At 46.9% G+C, this 14,789-nt stretch overlaps 1 protein-coding gene across 2 annotated transcripts in view; it reads left to right on the forward strand.

Annotated features, from left to right (window-relative positions):
- EXOC4 (exocyst complex component 4) overlaps positions 1 to 14,789 on the forward strand; it is a 790,055-nt gene that overhangs the window by 607,386 nt on the left and 167,880 nt on the right. For both annotated transcript variants that reach the window (XM_019509628.1, XM_019509629.1), the window contains exon 11: positions 7,111 to 7,330. In XM_019509628.1, the coding sequence (XP_019365173.1) occupies positions 7,111 to 7,330 (220 nt within the window). The remainder of the gene's footprint in view (positions 1 to 7,110; positions 7,331 to 14,789) is intronic.

A 14,789-nucleotide genomic window follows, 5' to 3' on the forward strand; every position in this document is an offset into this window, starting at 1 on the left:
GGGTGATCTGGTGGCCACCTACAAGTTTATCAGGGGTGACCACCAGGATCTGGGGGAACGACTGTTCACCAGAGCGCCCCAAGGGATGATGAGGTCGAACGGTCGTAAACTACAGCAAGACCGTTTCAGGCTGGACATAAGGAAGAATTTCTTTACTGTCCGAGCCCCCAAGGTCTGGAACAAGGACGAGATAGGGCAGACCAGTGGCTTCTTTATAAGCCGAGCATTTAACTGCTGCCCAGAACTGGTTTGATGGGATGTTATTACTTAGTCACCTGTTCCTGTGCCAGTCTGTAGGAGCTGCAGGAAGCAGGGGCATGTGAGCTAATCCCACTAGAAATAAAACAGTGATGGCCCTGAAACTTGTCCTCCCAACTCCTTCCTCTTACCCTGGCTTGAATTAGGCTATAGTTGGAGAGACTTCAAGGTAGGCTTTCCAGACAAGGAAGGGGCAGACAGAAGTGTTATAGATGCATAGCTGTCTACCTGGGCTCCTACTGAATAATTGTAATGCTTCTGTGTTGTAAATGATATTGTTAATATGAATTAAGGGGCTAGAGCCTTGGCTGTTTTTGTCTCCTTTTTTTTGGCTATCTTTCAATGCAAATGAATGAAGTTTTGGGGTTTGTAATTGTTACGGAGCCATCATTTCCCAATGTCAAGGTTTTGCCTGTGTTTCGCTAGCCGGCTCAAGGTCCCCAAAATGGTAATTTAGTCAGGTTTTGCTATGTATTTGAAAGGTGCATCAAGAAAAGAAAAATTGCTTGGGGTTCCACATGGATGCCCCAAGATGTGATAAAGATAAGGACATTCAGGCTGAGTATCATAAAACCCGTCTTGGTGTGAGATCACTCGACCTCCGGATTATTCTCTCAAGGAAAGTTGCAGAAGCTTTAGCCTCCTTGCATTCTGAAACGAAGACAAGGCACGGTATTCAGCAATGTGGTGGTGGGAACAATTTAGCATCTGCAAAGGAGATCCAGCTGCATCACCCAACGTGTCTCTGCTGTTTCTATTCCTGTGGGTTTTTCTTTAATGAAACTGCTTCCCTGTATTTCCTAGGATGTGTTGAGCTGTGCGGCTGCAGTGGAGGTATGGGCATTTTAGGGATGAAACACAGACCACCCACTGGCCTGCCTGCTGGCTCATTCCCCGCAGTGTGTAGTTGTCCTATTCAAAATAGTACGCATCTTCCATCAACTCCTGTTTCACCTCCCACAATTTAGGATGTTCCTTTTGCCAATCAGTCCTTAATGAAAAAATGATTTAGGAAAATAGCTAGCAAAGTGATACCTTTTAGAGATGCCCTTTGTCTGCCATGCTAGTTAAATGAGTTGTCTGGTTGTACTACTCATTTTTTTTTTCCTCTTTCTATTATAGAGTCATAGGAAAGTAGACTTGTAAGGGGCCACATGAGGTCATCCAATCAAGCCCCCTGCTCAAGGCAGGATTATCCCTGATTAAATCTTCCCAGCCAAGGGTTAGTCCAGCCTGCTCTGGAAAATTTCCAGGGGTGGAGATTCCAGGAAAATTCCCCTGGAAAATTTCCAGGGATGGAAATACCTTCTTCTAGGTAGCTTGTTCAATGCTTAACCACTCCCAAAGCGAGGAAGTTCTCTCTCATCTCTGACCTAAGTTTCCTGTGCCGCAGTTGGAGGCCATTAGTTTTCACTGTGTCCCTGTGGCCTCAGAGAATAGTCTATCCCAGTGATTCCCAGTCTTTTTTATGCTGCAGATTGGCACAGGGGCAGGACAGCGTGCACAGAGCCAGCTTCCTCCCTCCTGGGGCTGCCCCACCGCCCAGCTTTAACCCCGCATGTGACCCCCAGTGGCAGAAGCCGCTCAGCCGGGCGGATAGATGGGGGTCCAAGAGTGGGGCTGGTGCCACGACCTGGCAGCCAACCCTTCATGGCCTGGTACGGGGCCACGGCCCGGTGGTTGGGAACCTCTGGTCTATCCTTCATCTGTGCATTTCATAGGTTTTTATGATGGTGCGGGCAGCACCTGCCTGCTCGTGCATATGAAAAGCACCTACGCTACTGTGAGAACTAGTCTAGATGATATTATTAATCATATTAATGCTAAATAGCCTAACATTATATAAACAAGAACTAATTTTTGAGTAACTCAGCTCCGAGTAGACATTAATTAGCAAAATTGGTAGGATGTTCAAAAAGCAGTTGCGTGATTTAGGAGCGCGAGTCCCATTGACGTTCAAGAGGACTTGTGCTACTAAAGAACTGGAGTTTTGGAAAATCCCACTCGGTCATTTATTGTGGGGACGTTTACACGTTCATCCGGTAAATCGAGGTAGGTTTCATTAACTGGGGTTAATGAAATTAGTGCAATGTAAATGCTTTGTTTATTTATTTTTTAATTGCAGTAACGAAAAGGAACAAACGTGAGCATGGGAAGGATCAGAGTAGGTTTTTCAATCAATCCCTGAGGTTTTTGGGGGGTTCCCCCCCCCCACTAATTGTACTCTTATAGCCTAGGTAAGGCAGCCATCACAGGCCATAAAGTTGGGAGTTAGAGTGACTTAAATTTTCCTGAAATGATGTGCATTTTTTTTAATACAAACGACTGTCATTTGCAAAGAGGTACTTCATTTTACCTAAAGTGCTTTTCTGTCTAGAGGGAACACTTAATTGTAGTCACAAATCACCTCAAATGCTTCATAGAAGGATAAAACAAGTTAAATTTGTATATCACTCTGCAAGTGCAGGTTCTGAATTAGATATGAGATGCAGATTTCCGTTCTTTCTTTTCTCTCTCCAGGAATTTCATCCTAAGCAGATGTTTTACAAAAGTGTGTATTTGTATAATGGCCATTTAGAGTCATTGGGATTTTGGACTGTTAGCATGGGGTGCACGCAATGACCCGGCATCCAGAATCTGATCCCGTGCTTTGCTTTGCCTTTTGATTCGGAGAAAGCGTCTTAACATCTTACAAGAGGAAGACGACTGTGGTTATGTTAAATAAGGGTAATTACTGAGTGCTAGGGGAATTTTCTATCCTGGATGTGCCACGTGATTTACTCTCCCACACTGAGAGAGTATGCCCCACAGGGCATTAACCTTTATGGGTTTTTCTTCCGTTTTCATATGCTCGTGAGAGATGATTTTAAATGAGGTTGTTGATACTGTTTCTGAATCCCCTGTAAATTGCATCTGAATGGCTCTTTTTCTAGTAGAATCATCCAAGCAAACGGAGTATGAATCAAAGCCGTTCCTCCAAGGCTTTATCCCTTCTTTACGGCTCTGTCTTGCAGCAAACCGTCTCTCCAGTTTCACTCTTTGGAGAATAGAAAAGGAAAACAGTACTTGTTGAAAGTATGTCACTGAGCCATTTTTAACATCGCCGTGATTTCTTATTTATTTGTTTGCTGGTTTGTATTTATGGACACGCACCTGCTTCTAGAGGGCTAGTTGTACGGCCATGCATGCAGGTGTCCCATACTGTCTCTTACTCCACTAGGTAGTTTGAAATCAGGCAGAAGGCACGGCAGGCACCTTGTTCAGAAAGGTATAAATTAATTATTTTCTATCTAGTCCCCCTGCTCGCTGCAAGTTCATTAACAGCATCTGAGAAATTAGACGGTTGCCTATGAAGGCTTATGCCTTGGATTTTAAGGCGCTCCCTTGCCCTGCCTGCATTGTTTTCAACAATTGCATTTTTTAAAACACATTTGCTTTGTGTCGTGGGGTTTCTTGCCCGCTCCATATCATTTACTCTCCCTGTGCTGATACAGATAGAATAAATGTTACCTAGACCATGCAACTGGACCAATCTACTTCCTACTGTTCTGCAAGATGTCTGAGCATTTGGGAAAGAGTTGAGAGCAGGAAGTTTTTTGGAGCGTGTTCTTCCAGTTTTGACGTACTGACTTGTGCTTCTTGAAGAGATCAGAGAAATGCCTGAAGGTCAGATAGGTCGGTGATTCTCAACCAGGGTGCCACGGCTAGCGCTGGGCAGACACCTGTACATGCTTCACAAGACAAACCCAGAGATTTCAACCAGGTCCCGTAGCATCCAAAGCTTTCTGCCGTGCTGCAGTCTTTCTGAGTTCTTTACAACAGAAGAATTATTCTTATTATTTTTTGACTGTGGGAAAATAGTAAGCGAAAGCTAAGAGCTGGCATTTTCTGAGAGGTGCCTTGAGTCTAAAAAGATTGAGAACCACTGGGATAACTTTACAGCATTGAAGTAAATAGCAGAGTGTGCATGAGAGAGAGCAAGAGAGCAGCAGGGCTCGTAGTAGTACTGCTTGTTAAGGTTTTTCAACATTTCCCATTATAAAGACCCTGTTTTCAGTTGCTTGTGAATTTGCAGAGCTTGAACTGCCTGGACTGAATTTTTTCCATGCCAGGTGTCTGCCTCAGGCTGTTATTTTGGAAAATGTTAGTCCACATATTTCCACTTCAAGAATGCATCTAGGGGGAAACTCATCGTTGTTCCCTCAATGGGGGAAAAAAAATTCTGGTGACCTTTTGGCTTGAAAAGCTCAAGTTCCTCATGCTTGCGTATCAAGGACTCGTGTTGCGGCAGTGGAGAGGGCTGCTGTGGCTGATTTTTCCTCTTCTGGAGACTTGCCTAAATTTGGCCCAGTTTAAAGCCTTGCAGAAGTCATAGTTCTCACACGCTCAGTACAGCCTTAGTTTTAAGGAGCTAAATCTCTGGGTGGTTGTGTCTGCAGCCTGGAGCTGAGCAGGACTTTTGATGACGCTGGAGCTTTTGGTCATTCCAAGTCGTTTTGGGCCTTGAAAACTTTCCATGGAGATTGTCACTTGTTCGCATCCTGGGCCCTGCTCCGCTGCCTGAGTGCAAGGCAGAGGGCATAAAAGGAGCCTGGAGAAAGAGCGAGTCTGGGAGCCGTTGAGCGCAGAGTATGTGGACAGAGGTAGAGGTTGGTTGATGACTAGGTTTGGGAAGAAGTGGATCAGAAGTGGCAAGAAGACTGGGAGATGGAGGCAGCTGGTCGTCTCGGCCAGTGCAGTTCAAAGGGGCGAGACTGGGACTTACTGGGCAAGGATCCTGGGGTCCAAAGGGGGGTTAGACTTGAGCTGCTCAGGTCCCTTCCGACCCTACCAACTATGAAACTATGAAAAGCCTGAGAAGTGAAAACGGGGATAGGCTGGGGAGGAGAATGGGGTTAGGACAGAGAGCCAGGGGAGGGGAAGAGACAGAAGCGGAAGACAAAGGTTGAGGAGAACCACGCAGAAGAGATCACTCTTTGGTGTGGGAGGAGTGGGCAGAAGAGTCTCCATTCACATCCACCCTGCCACCAGAGCCTGGAGAGGACCACAAGGACCCAAAGGACGTGGATAAAACCCCCTTTTTAACTCCTTTGAAAGGGAGGGGGAGCTGCTGCCAAGGAATTTGCATCAGCTCTGATGCAGTTGCTCTGTCTGTGTGGTTGGCTACGTCACCCCAACATTGACTGTGAATGTAGGAGGGTTAAAGTTGAATTCGTTTTGCTACACTTGAGTCCCTACAGAAGGATGCAGACCGAACAGTTAAGTCAACACAGCCTAGCTCAATTTATCCCTTGATATCAGTACAGTTATGTTTCTCTGCGCCCGGAGTCTTGCTGGTCGCCTGCTGTCAGCAAATGCTACCGAAAGTCTCCCATCCCATCTAGTGCTGATCTACGTGGGGAGGAGAAGAGCCTTGCACTGGTGCGTGGGACTCCGCTACCTTGAGCGACAGAAGTCTGTGTCGAGTCCAGCGGCTCCAACCCCATTGCTGACTGCCCAGCCCTGATTCATAGCGTTGCCCATCCTGTTTGCTGGCTGTGGCCGGGGCTCCCGGGGCAGGGGAATAGCCCAGGCGATCACGTAGTTATAGTCAGCGCTATCACGCATCTGCATGGGGGGTTAGATTCAAGTTTCATAGTTTCATAGTTTCTAGGGTCGGAAGGGACCTGAGCAGATCATCTAGTCCAACCCCCTGCCATGGCAGGAAGGAGTACTGCGGTCAAAGTTGCCGGCTGCTGACTTTCCCTAACTTTTGGCAGCTTCATTTTGCATCCTTAATGTTCTGTTAATATAGTTTTTTGTGTTTTCCATCAGGTCCATTTATTTTTTATGAAGTCATAAATAATGTACACGGGGAAGAATACTTACAGCATCAAATTTCCCAGCCTGTAGAGCTGCTCCCTATGAGAGCTGTTCCAGCGTCCTTATTAAGTTTTTAGTCCATCTTTTCTCAGGCAAAACTTGGCTGTTCTTGAGTGGAGGTGTTCCCCCTTCCCTGCCTGCTGCACCTGCTTTCCTCCCCGTCTCAGGGGTGCGGGACCTTCAGAGCTGCTCCTGCCTGCTCCAGCTGAGACCCAACTCTGGGATTGACAGCAGCAGTGACCCCCCCCATGCCTGCTCCTGGGGGGCCCAGGACCCTCTCTGCATTGCTGCTGCCTCTGTGGCTGTTCCAGCTGAGCCCAGCCCCCATGCAGCCTGGCTAGAGAGTGCAGGACTGGTTTTTAAGCTTTCCCCATCCCCAGGACAGCAGGGAAAGCAGCAACCTGCCAGGAGGAGGGGGCAGACGGGCAAGGGAGGGATCAGGCCTGAGCCTGGAGGGAAGGCGGGGGTGCTTACCTGCTTTGGGAACTTTAAAAAGTTCCCACAGCTTGCTCTGCCCGCACCAGTCTGGGTGGGTGGTGGGAGGAAGCTGGGAGCAGGGGACACACGCACCCCCGTTTGCCAAATCCTGGCTCTGCCCCTAGGCAGCTCAAGATTTGGTGGATCCTCAGTTCTTTCTACATATCGGGCCCTTTTCAGCGGTCTCGTATTGAGTGCAGTTGCTGGCATAATTAGGAGGGCAGGAGTGCTGGCTGCATCTAGTAGCCTTGCTGGTAGAAATCCACTGGTGCTGTCCTCTGAATCTTAACCATTTTCCTCTTTGCTAATGTGCTGCCTACCCCGAGCAGTATACTACCACCACGCAATAAATGTCTGCGCTCTTTTTGTGGCCTGTGGGTTTTTCTCCCTCCTGAGTAACATTTCTCTTGTAGCTGCTGGATTTTATGAAACGGACTCACGAATGACGCGCTGGAAGGACCAGTTCGGGATAACGCAACGCTAAACAGGGTTTCCCTTTTATTTCTCTTTCAGATTCATTCAGGAGATCGAACATGCCATGGAGCTGAGCCCAACCAAGCAGTGCCCCCTCCGGGAGTTCCTCACCATGTACATCAAGAACATCTTCCTTAACCAAGTCCTAGCAGAGATCAACAAAGAGATAGAGGGAGTCACGAAGGCCTCAGACCCACTGAAGATACTGGCCAACGCAGACACCATGAAGATGCTGGGAGTACAGCGGCCTCTCTTGCAGGTAACAAATGCGTGGCTTGCCAGCCCGTTTCAGTCCTTATAAACCTATTTCTGTAGCAGAAGTAGCGGTGTACCAAGGTCCCATCCAAGTGGGTTGACTCTTCGCCAGCTCCTCTCCTTGCCCCCTGTTCTCAAACCACCTTTCGCGTGGCCAGACCTGTAGTGAAGGCATCTCTGCCTCTTGCCAGTGAGCTGCTCTAGCATTAGACCTTATTCTTTATGAGCCTTCACATGGCGCCTATACGTGGAGTACAAATGGGTCATGCAACCAAAGGCTTGGAGGGGACCTTGAATACCATCCAGTCCAATGACCGACACGGAAATTTTATGGATCAGAACAAAAATGCATTGGTGGAGCTGGCATGAGTTGCCCTCAACACTGGCAAAGGTTTTGCACAGTACCAAGTCCTCCTGTGGCTGTCTGCAGTGCTAGCACTCTCTCAGCGGCTCCTAATAAGAGAAGAAATAAGGCCAGTTAGCTACAGGCACAGAAATCCTTTGAGAAGCCTTTCAATACAGAGTGGAAAATCACATTTCAAGGCTGCTGTGCTGGCTTCCCAGGCAGAAAAAAGAATATTGAAACTGTAATAAAAAGATGCAGTCTAAGGTAGAATGGGTCTGGTTCGGGATTGGCAGCTTGAGTTCACTAGATATACGGGAAAGTCGACCTATTGTTGTCCTGGGTCTTTCTTGAACCTTTCTTGTTTTTCCTTTGGGAATTAAAACCAATAAGAATCCCAAGTCATTTTGCTCAGGCATATGACCTTATTGGGTGCTGATAATGCTTCTTAGATATATCGGTGTGTGGATTTTGGATCTGGGTCACTAACACTATTAACCTTGCAAATTTACGTTAGATGCTTAGCAGAATAGTTTTTTGGGGGGAAAGCAGGATGGTGGGTTGCCTCTTCTATAGGCCTGTGAATTTGTTAAACTGCATCAGTGCCTTTGCCTTTAAGGTCCGTTTGGGAGCATAGATGCATGGGATTGGGATTTCTTAATTGTTTCCTATAATTTGCTCCACATGATGGATAGGAATCATTTTGAACAGAAATTATTTTTACTCGCAGCGTTCACTTGCTCCTCTAGTCTGACAGTTTCCTGTCATTTGATATGAGGATAACTTGAAGGAGAGAGGATAAGTATTTCTGCCCCTTTGAACCGAGGAACCCAAATTAGGCCCCTTAAATAATCTATTGATTTTTCTTTTCTTTTTTTTTTTAAATGTAATTTATAGTCATTGCTGGATTGACGGTCTGGATAGTTGAAATCTTTCCTTTGCAACTGAAAGAGTGCAGATAAGCGGCTGCCGTGCAAAGTAACCTTGCCCCACTCGGCCATTGTTGCTTATGCCTAGCCAAAATGTTTCACCTGTGCACTGAGGGCACCCTTGCCTAATCCTCCTCTGGACTGTGTTTGAGACCTCCAGCAAAGGGACTGGTCCTGATGGTAGCTTTGTGGCAGATAACAAGAACCAGAACCCTTAACCCAGCTTTGCAGAGTTCATCTTCGAATAGCCGCCTCCTCGGAGAGCTGCCAAGCTCGGCATACGTGAATCGTAGGCCTCTTTCAGTAGGTGAAGGGTTTTCTGCCGTTCTAACTTATCCCGTCCCTTGCAAACAAATGCTATAATTCGGCAACGGCTAAGTTAAAGATTGCAGCAGCCTGTTATAAATATTGCATTTAACTATGGATATGGCCTCATCCATAGGTTTTATTTTTTTTTTAACCATTATTCTGTCCTGAAATGTAAAGCATTGTAAATCACACTCCTTTTAGCGCTGACTGAGAAGTCATGAAAAATGAACTCATTTGTTTCAAAATTATTCAGCATTAAAGTTTATGCTGCGATTGTTTAAACCAGTATTAAATCAGGCTGCAAACAGCTTGACAACTTCTTATATCCTGTTCCCATGCTGTCGGTGTCAGATGTGATAGATCTTTTCAGCAAGGTAGCCGCTACCGGCAGCGGTCTCAGGCATGCAGTTTCAAATATATTTCATGGTTTCATGCCCAGTAAAAAGGGTTTCTTACCGGTTTGATCTTTCCAACCCTGGGGCTGGACAGCTTATACCCGAGTGGAATTTTCCTTTAAGGCGCGCTTGCATTTATCACAGTCGTGTCATTCATCATGCGGTGCAAAAGTTTTCTAACAAAGCGCTGATTGCTGAAAATCTAGTTAAAGTCTCATTCCGACTTCTGAGTGCACAGCTGTTTGCAGTATAATGATTTGCTTGAGATAATTACCCTATTGCCTGGACTGATTATCCCGCATGCTAAGCGGAGTCACTGCTGGGGATCACTTGTGGATTTCCCGAGGAAACATTATCAGTGGCGGCGGCATATTGTTTTCATCCTGTCAAATTACTGCATGTTAATAAGAAGAATGGTCACAGTGAGTGGCACTGAAATGGCAACCGGTGGTGGGGTGACTGTTGCACTCTTTGGTACCAAGTGGATTTCATTATTATTAGGGTAAACAAATTAGGCTTCTTTTAAGGTCTGCTTGAAGCAGTAATCAAAATCTATTAGACTCCAATCAAGGGCGATCAATGGCATTTCTTGCTCTCGAGGGCAAACCTTTGAGGAAGCACCTGTTCATGTATCCATGTGAATGCTATTTGGCAACCATGCCATGGCTCCAAAGCACTGCCGTGTTTTACAGATGTTTATTCCTTTGGGGCAGGTGGCATTCGTTTTACGGAGCCACTGGGCACGTCGACACGAGACGCTATAACCGCAGTAGACCAACTGTATCACGCAAGAGCACGGCGGACAAAACCCGTGCTCACGCGCGGTACAATTAGTCGGCTGTGCATTAGCATCACAAAAAGCATGCGCAGTAGCGCCGATTATGGCACATTAAGTTTAGTACCTATAATTACAGGTACAAAACGTAATGCACCTTAATTACAGCACGTTAATGAACGTGTCGATGCACCCACTGAGAGGCTGAAGCGTGTTGCAGGTCGCGTGCTGAATCAGTGGCAGAGCTACAGAGAGCCCCCCAATTCCCGCGTGCATCGCCAACTCTCACACTTTCTCAGTGGAAGTCCAAAACTCCCTGTTCACTCGAATATTTCTTTAGATGCTGCTTGCTCCCTTAGTGTGATGTTACTCCTCTCTGGAAGGTTTTACGAAGCACCCAGCTGATCCCGCTGCAAGTCTCCTAAGCTCTGCATTGAGCTGCGGCACGTGAGCATATCCTAACAGGGCCTACAAGCTGAGAGGTGAAGACAGATGTTACAGCAGCAGTTTGTTCTCTTTTCAAAATCACGATCTCACGTGTTCAGTAAAGTGTACGCAGGGGATTATGTTTGTCTTCGCGAGTTCACAAGGCATTTGGGCACGTAGACATAAGCATCATGACCGAATTATTGTCTTTTTCCTCAGGATAGGCACATTTTAAATAACAGGAATGTTACCTTCTTCAGGCCATCCCACGAGCGTGCCTATGCTTGATCTGAAAGGCAGCCCCTTTGGGAGACTGCTGGAAAAGGGACCATCGGTGATGGGCCTTTAGCAGCCTAGGTCTCCATCCATGAGATTTATCCCTTGCATCTAACAGCCATTCTCTACCTGGGCTTTCTCTATCTTTGACCAGGGACTTCCGTTATTGGAGCCACCAAATATCTGCTGGACGGTAACCACTTTTTGGCCAGTGCCAACCCAGGCTGGATTTGAACCCATAACCGAGAGACTATCATTATCACCAGCCTGTTTGTACAAATCCACTTCGTATTTGCTTACCCACTCCAACAGCTGGGAAATGAACCTGCGGCTTAATCTAATTCGCACCTTCATTTTAATTATAGATATTATGACTTGCAACCAGTTCAGCCCTTGCAGCAGCCGCATAAAGCATACGCTGGGGCTGAAGTAGCATGTAGCCGCACAGCCGTAGGCGGCATTAGCTCTAGTTTGCAAACGGTCTTCAAAGGAAGCCCCAGGTAAAGTGTGCCGTGGTGTCTAATCTCTGATTTAAGTCACTCCATGAGTTGCTAACTACACAAGAGCTAGGTGGTGGTGGTAGTACGCATGGCGACCGTGATCGTGGTCATGTCTTCATCTGTAGATCTCAAAGTGCTTTTCAAGGCAGGTCGGTATCATTTTCCCTACTTAGCAGGCAACAATGTGAAAATGCAATGTCCTTTGTATAATCCTCTTTTCATAGGTGCTACTGCTAACTCTTCAGACCTCTCTCGCTCAGTTTATTTGCAGTGCACCAACCAGTATTGTTTCTACGCAGCAATGTAGGGATGCTGCTAGATGCCCAGGGTAAAAGGGAATGGACAACTTCCAGTTCGCAATTGTGAACATGCAGCTGCCGGCCACATCTGCTTTTTTTTTTCGGTTGTCCTCTCTCCCACAAAGTTGGTGCCCAGGGCAGTCCCCCCCACCCCTTATGTCACTGTTTCTAAGTGCCACTTTAAGTTGAATTCATGGACCGAATTATGTTTCTAATTTAAAAGCTAGGGTTTCTGTGGGTGCAACCTTTTATTGGACCAAGCGCACAGTTACGGTAGAGCACTTTGTGAGTGCAGTGCAGTTGGTCCAATAAAAAGATCTCGCTTGCAAAAATCCTCGCCCTTCTCATGTTTCCTGGACCATCCCGACTCCCAGCCCTTTTTTGGACTCGGAGCTTTTCTGTTGTTTGAAACATAACGTGACACTTTTTCCTCCCTGTTGGAAAAGAACAGTTTCCCCAGGTTTTGGGTGCTGCAAACTGTGGTAGGAACAGGGTGAAGCGTTGCATTTTCAGGGAGTTTTTTGCGGGTGTTGATTGGCTGCTGTCGGCTTTGATCTCTCAGCTGAAGGATTCGTTGGTGAATAAGCAGGGAGAGGTAATGATTTATGACACATCTGCTGACAGGGACTGAACTGCATTAGCACCCTGTCAATCTGATCTTCCAAGAGCTGCCTTTTTTGGAAATGTATTTGACTTTACTCACTATCAAAGGCATCTCCAGCTTTCAGGGCTGCATAGGAAGAACAGCAGTCTGTCGAAAAGGGTGGGAAAGGACTGCATTCGAGGCTGGGAACCACTGGGATCAGCTGTTGTTAAGGAGCAGCAAAATGCTAAGCCTGCGAGGTTATCCCGGAGCTGGAAGGAGCACAAAGGCCGGGCTGCTCTGTCTGGGCGAATTTTGAGGCCCTCTGTCGTGTTTCTCGTAATTCATCTGATAACCGGAGACTGATAACCCGAGCAGAAGGACAGATGCCCTCCCCTTCACTTCTCGCCCATTGGGGTTAGTTGTGCAAACGCGAGAAGGAGCAAAAGCTGTCACCTTGTCTTTCGGCCTGCAAGGTTAGCAGCATGGTTTCATTACAAGCAGAGCAGGTTTATCAGCTATCGTTGTCACTTCCCGGGTTATAACTCTCTGAAGGCCCTCTCCTGCATAAGTACACTTGATCATAGACTCGATGAAGGGACCTCGGGAGGTCACATCTAGTGCAACCCCCTGCTCCAAGCAGGACCAGCCCCAACTACATCATCCCAGCCAAGGTTTTGTCTAGCCAGGTTTTGAAAACCTCCAAGGATGGAGACTCCACCACCCTCCTAGGGAGAGAGTTTTTCCTAATATCCAACCTAAACCTCCCTTGCTGCAACTTGATGCATAGCAATACATCAATGGCTTGAGTAGGACTTGCCCACACATCTTTTTGTTGTTCTGTTGATGTTCCCTTCAAGGCCAAACGGAGGAACCCCACATGGAGATCACAGCCACATAACTGGGAGTTGGAGGGAATTTAGCATGCACAAGAACTGCCAGGGGAGGCCAAGAAGCCTCAGTCCTCCAGGTACTGAATGGTCCTTCAAGGCACTGAGCATCATCAGCTCTGACCAACTTCAGCGAGACTGGAAGAGCATGGGATATCCTATAGGACTGACCCTTTAGAGAGGACTGTGCTGCAGCCGCAGTTACAATGTTCATCCTCGCCACAGGCTCAGCAGGTGTTTTTTTTCTTTCTGCAGGAAACCACCAAGCAATTCCTAGCCATGTAAATGCACCCCAACTTCTTAAATCTTTTGTTTAATCCTCTCTTGCACTCTGACTTTTCCAGGAGTTGCTCTTGACATTTGGTTTATCCCCAACTCATCATCTGCCCCAGCTTCAGATACCGACCTTGATTGATTATTTTAATTAGCCAAGCAGCACAGACAAGCTGCCTTCATGGGATAAATATTGAGCTCATAAATCTTCATTTTGCCGCCTCTGCAGAGCTGTATGCTCCATGTCAGAAATGGCCCCTGTTATCTTTATGTCGGCAGTAGAAGTCATTTGGCTTGGTCGCGTTTATATATATTTAAAGATCAAGCTGTACATTTCTCATTTGTAACCATGTTAAAGACACTGAGGCTTTGCCCATCAAGGCAGAGGGGGCAGGCCATGGAAGAAGACCATGCCTTCTCGTTAAGGGGTCACTGGTGCCAGCGCTGATCTTTTGAAAACTACATCTTGGGAATTTAGTTAGGGCCATGAGAATGAAATCCCCCATCCATCCATCCTTCCAGCTCCCTTTTTTTCTAGATACTTTTCAATTTTAATCTGACGTTTGGACTTAGCTGTGGCTGCTCCTATGATCCATGGCCATATCTGCAGTGTCCAGAATGTCCTTAGCATTCACTTGCAAATAGCTGCAAAGGCAGATTCTGATAAACAGCACTTAACCAAGGTGTGCGCCCTTCTGTGAGCAATAGGCCTCTAATGCTTTTCTTTCCCCTTCTCCATCTTCACCAGAAAAGTTAAAGTGATGCTTGCATTTGAGGGAGGGGATTTTTCTCTGTGCTTATTAGCCCGAGGTTAACATTCTTGATCATGGTAATGCAGAAAATGCTCTGATGCCTTTGCCTCACCTCTTTCCAGAATTTCTTCATGAATCCCAGATGTAATTTAGGTAGAAGGGAGGGGGCAGGGTGTGAACCTAACTGGTTCAGAGAGGCGTAAGGTCTCACATGCAACAGCCTATTTTGCCAGATTTAACTGTTGAACTGTTCCAAAATGTCACCAATTTGGAACCGGGTCACAGCTGAGTGGAGTGCTGTGGATCTGACACCAGGGGGTGGGAGTGAGCACCCAGCCCAGCATGTTTTGCAATGGGTGAGTTGGGAAGACCTGCTTGCACCCATGCTTTGAGAGGTCCAGTGGGCAGGTGACCTCTGGCTGGGGGCAGCGTCACTTTTCTGCTTAAACATGAGTTCAGTAAACTTCTGTAGCTGGCAAATGACCAAAGTCTTCGTTGTTCTTGCCTGACTTGGATAAGAAGCCCCAACAAAAGGGGAGGGGAAAAAAGGTGGAAAGTCGAGTTCTGGCTGCATATCAGAGTGGCTAATTGCAGCAATGTGTGTGGGGGCAGGGAAGGAGCAGTGCAGTGTGGGATGCCTGGAGGACTGACCAGCTCCATGTCACAGAACACCTTGATGTCCACATGTAACACTGAATTGGTTCAAAGCAGTA

Source organism: Gavialis gangeticus, unplaced genomic scaffold, assembly GCF_001723915.1.
Source record: "Gavialis gangeticus isolate Ggan-Ray unplaced genomic scaffold, GavGan_comp1, whole genome shotgun sequence".
Classification (NCBI taxonomy): domain Eukaryota; kingdom Metazoa; phylum Chordata; order Crocodylia; family Gavialidae; genus Gavialis; species Gavialis gangeticus.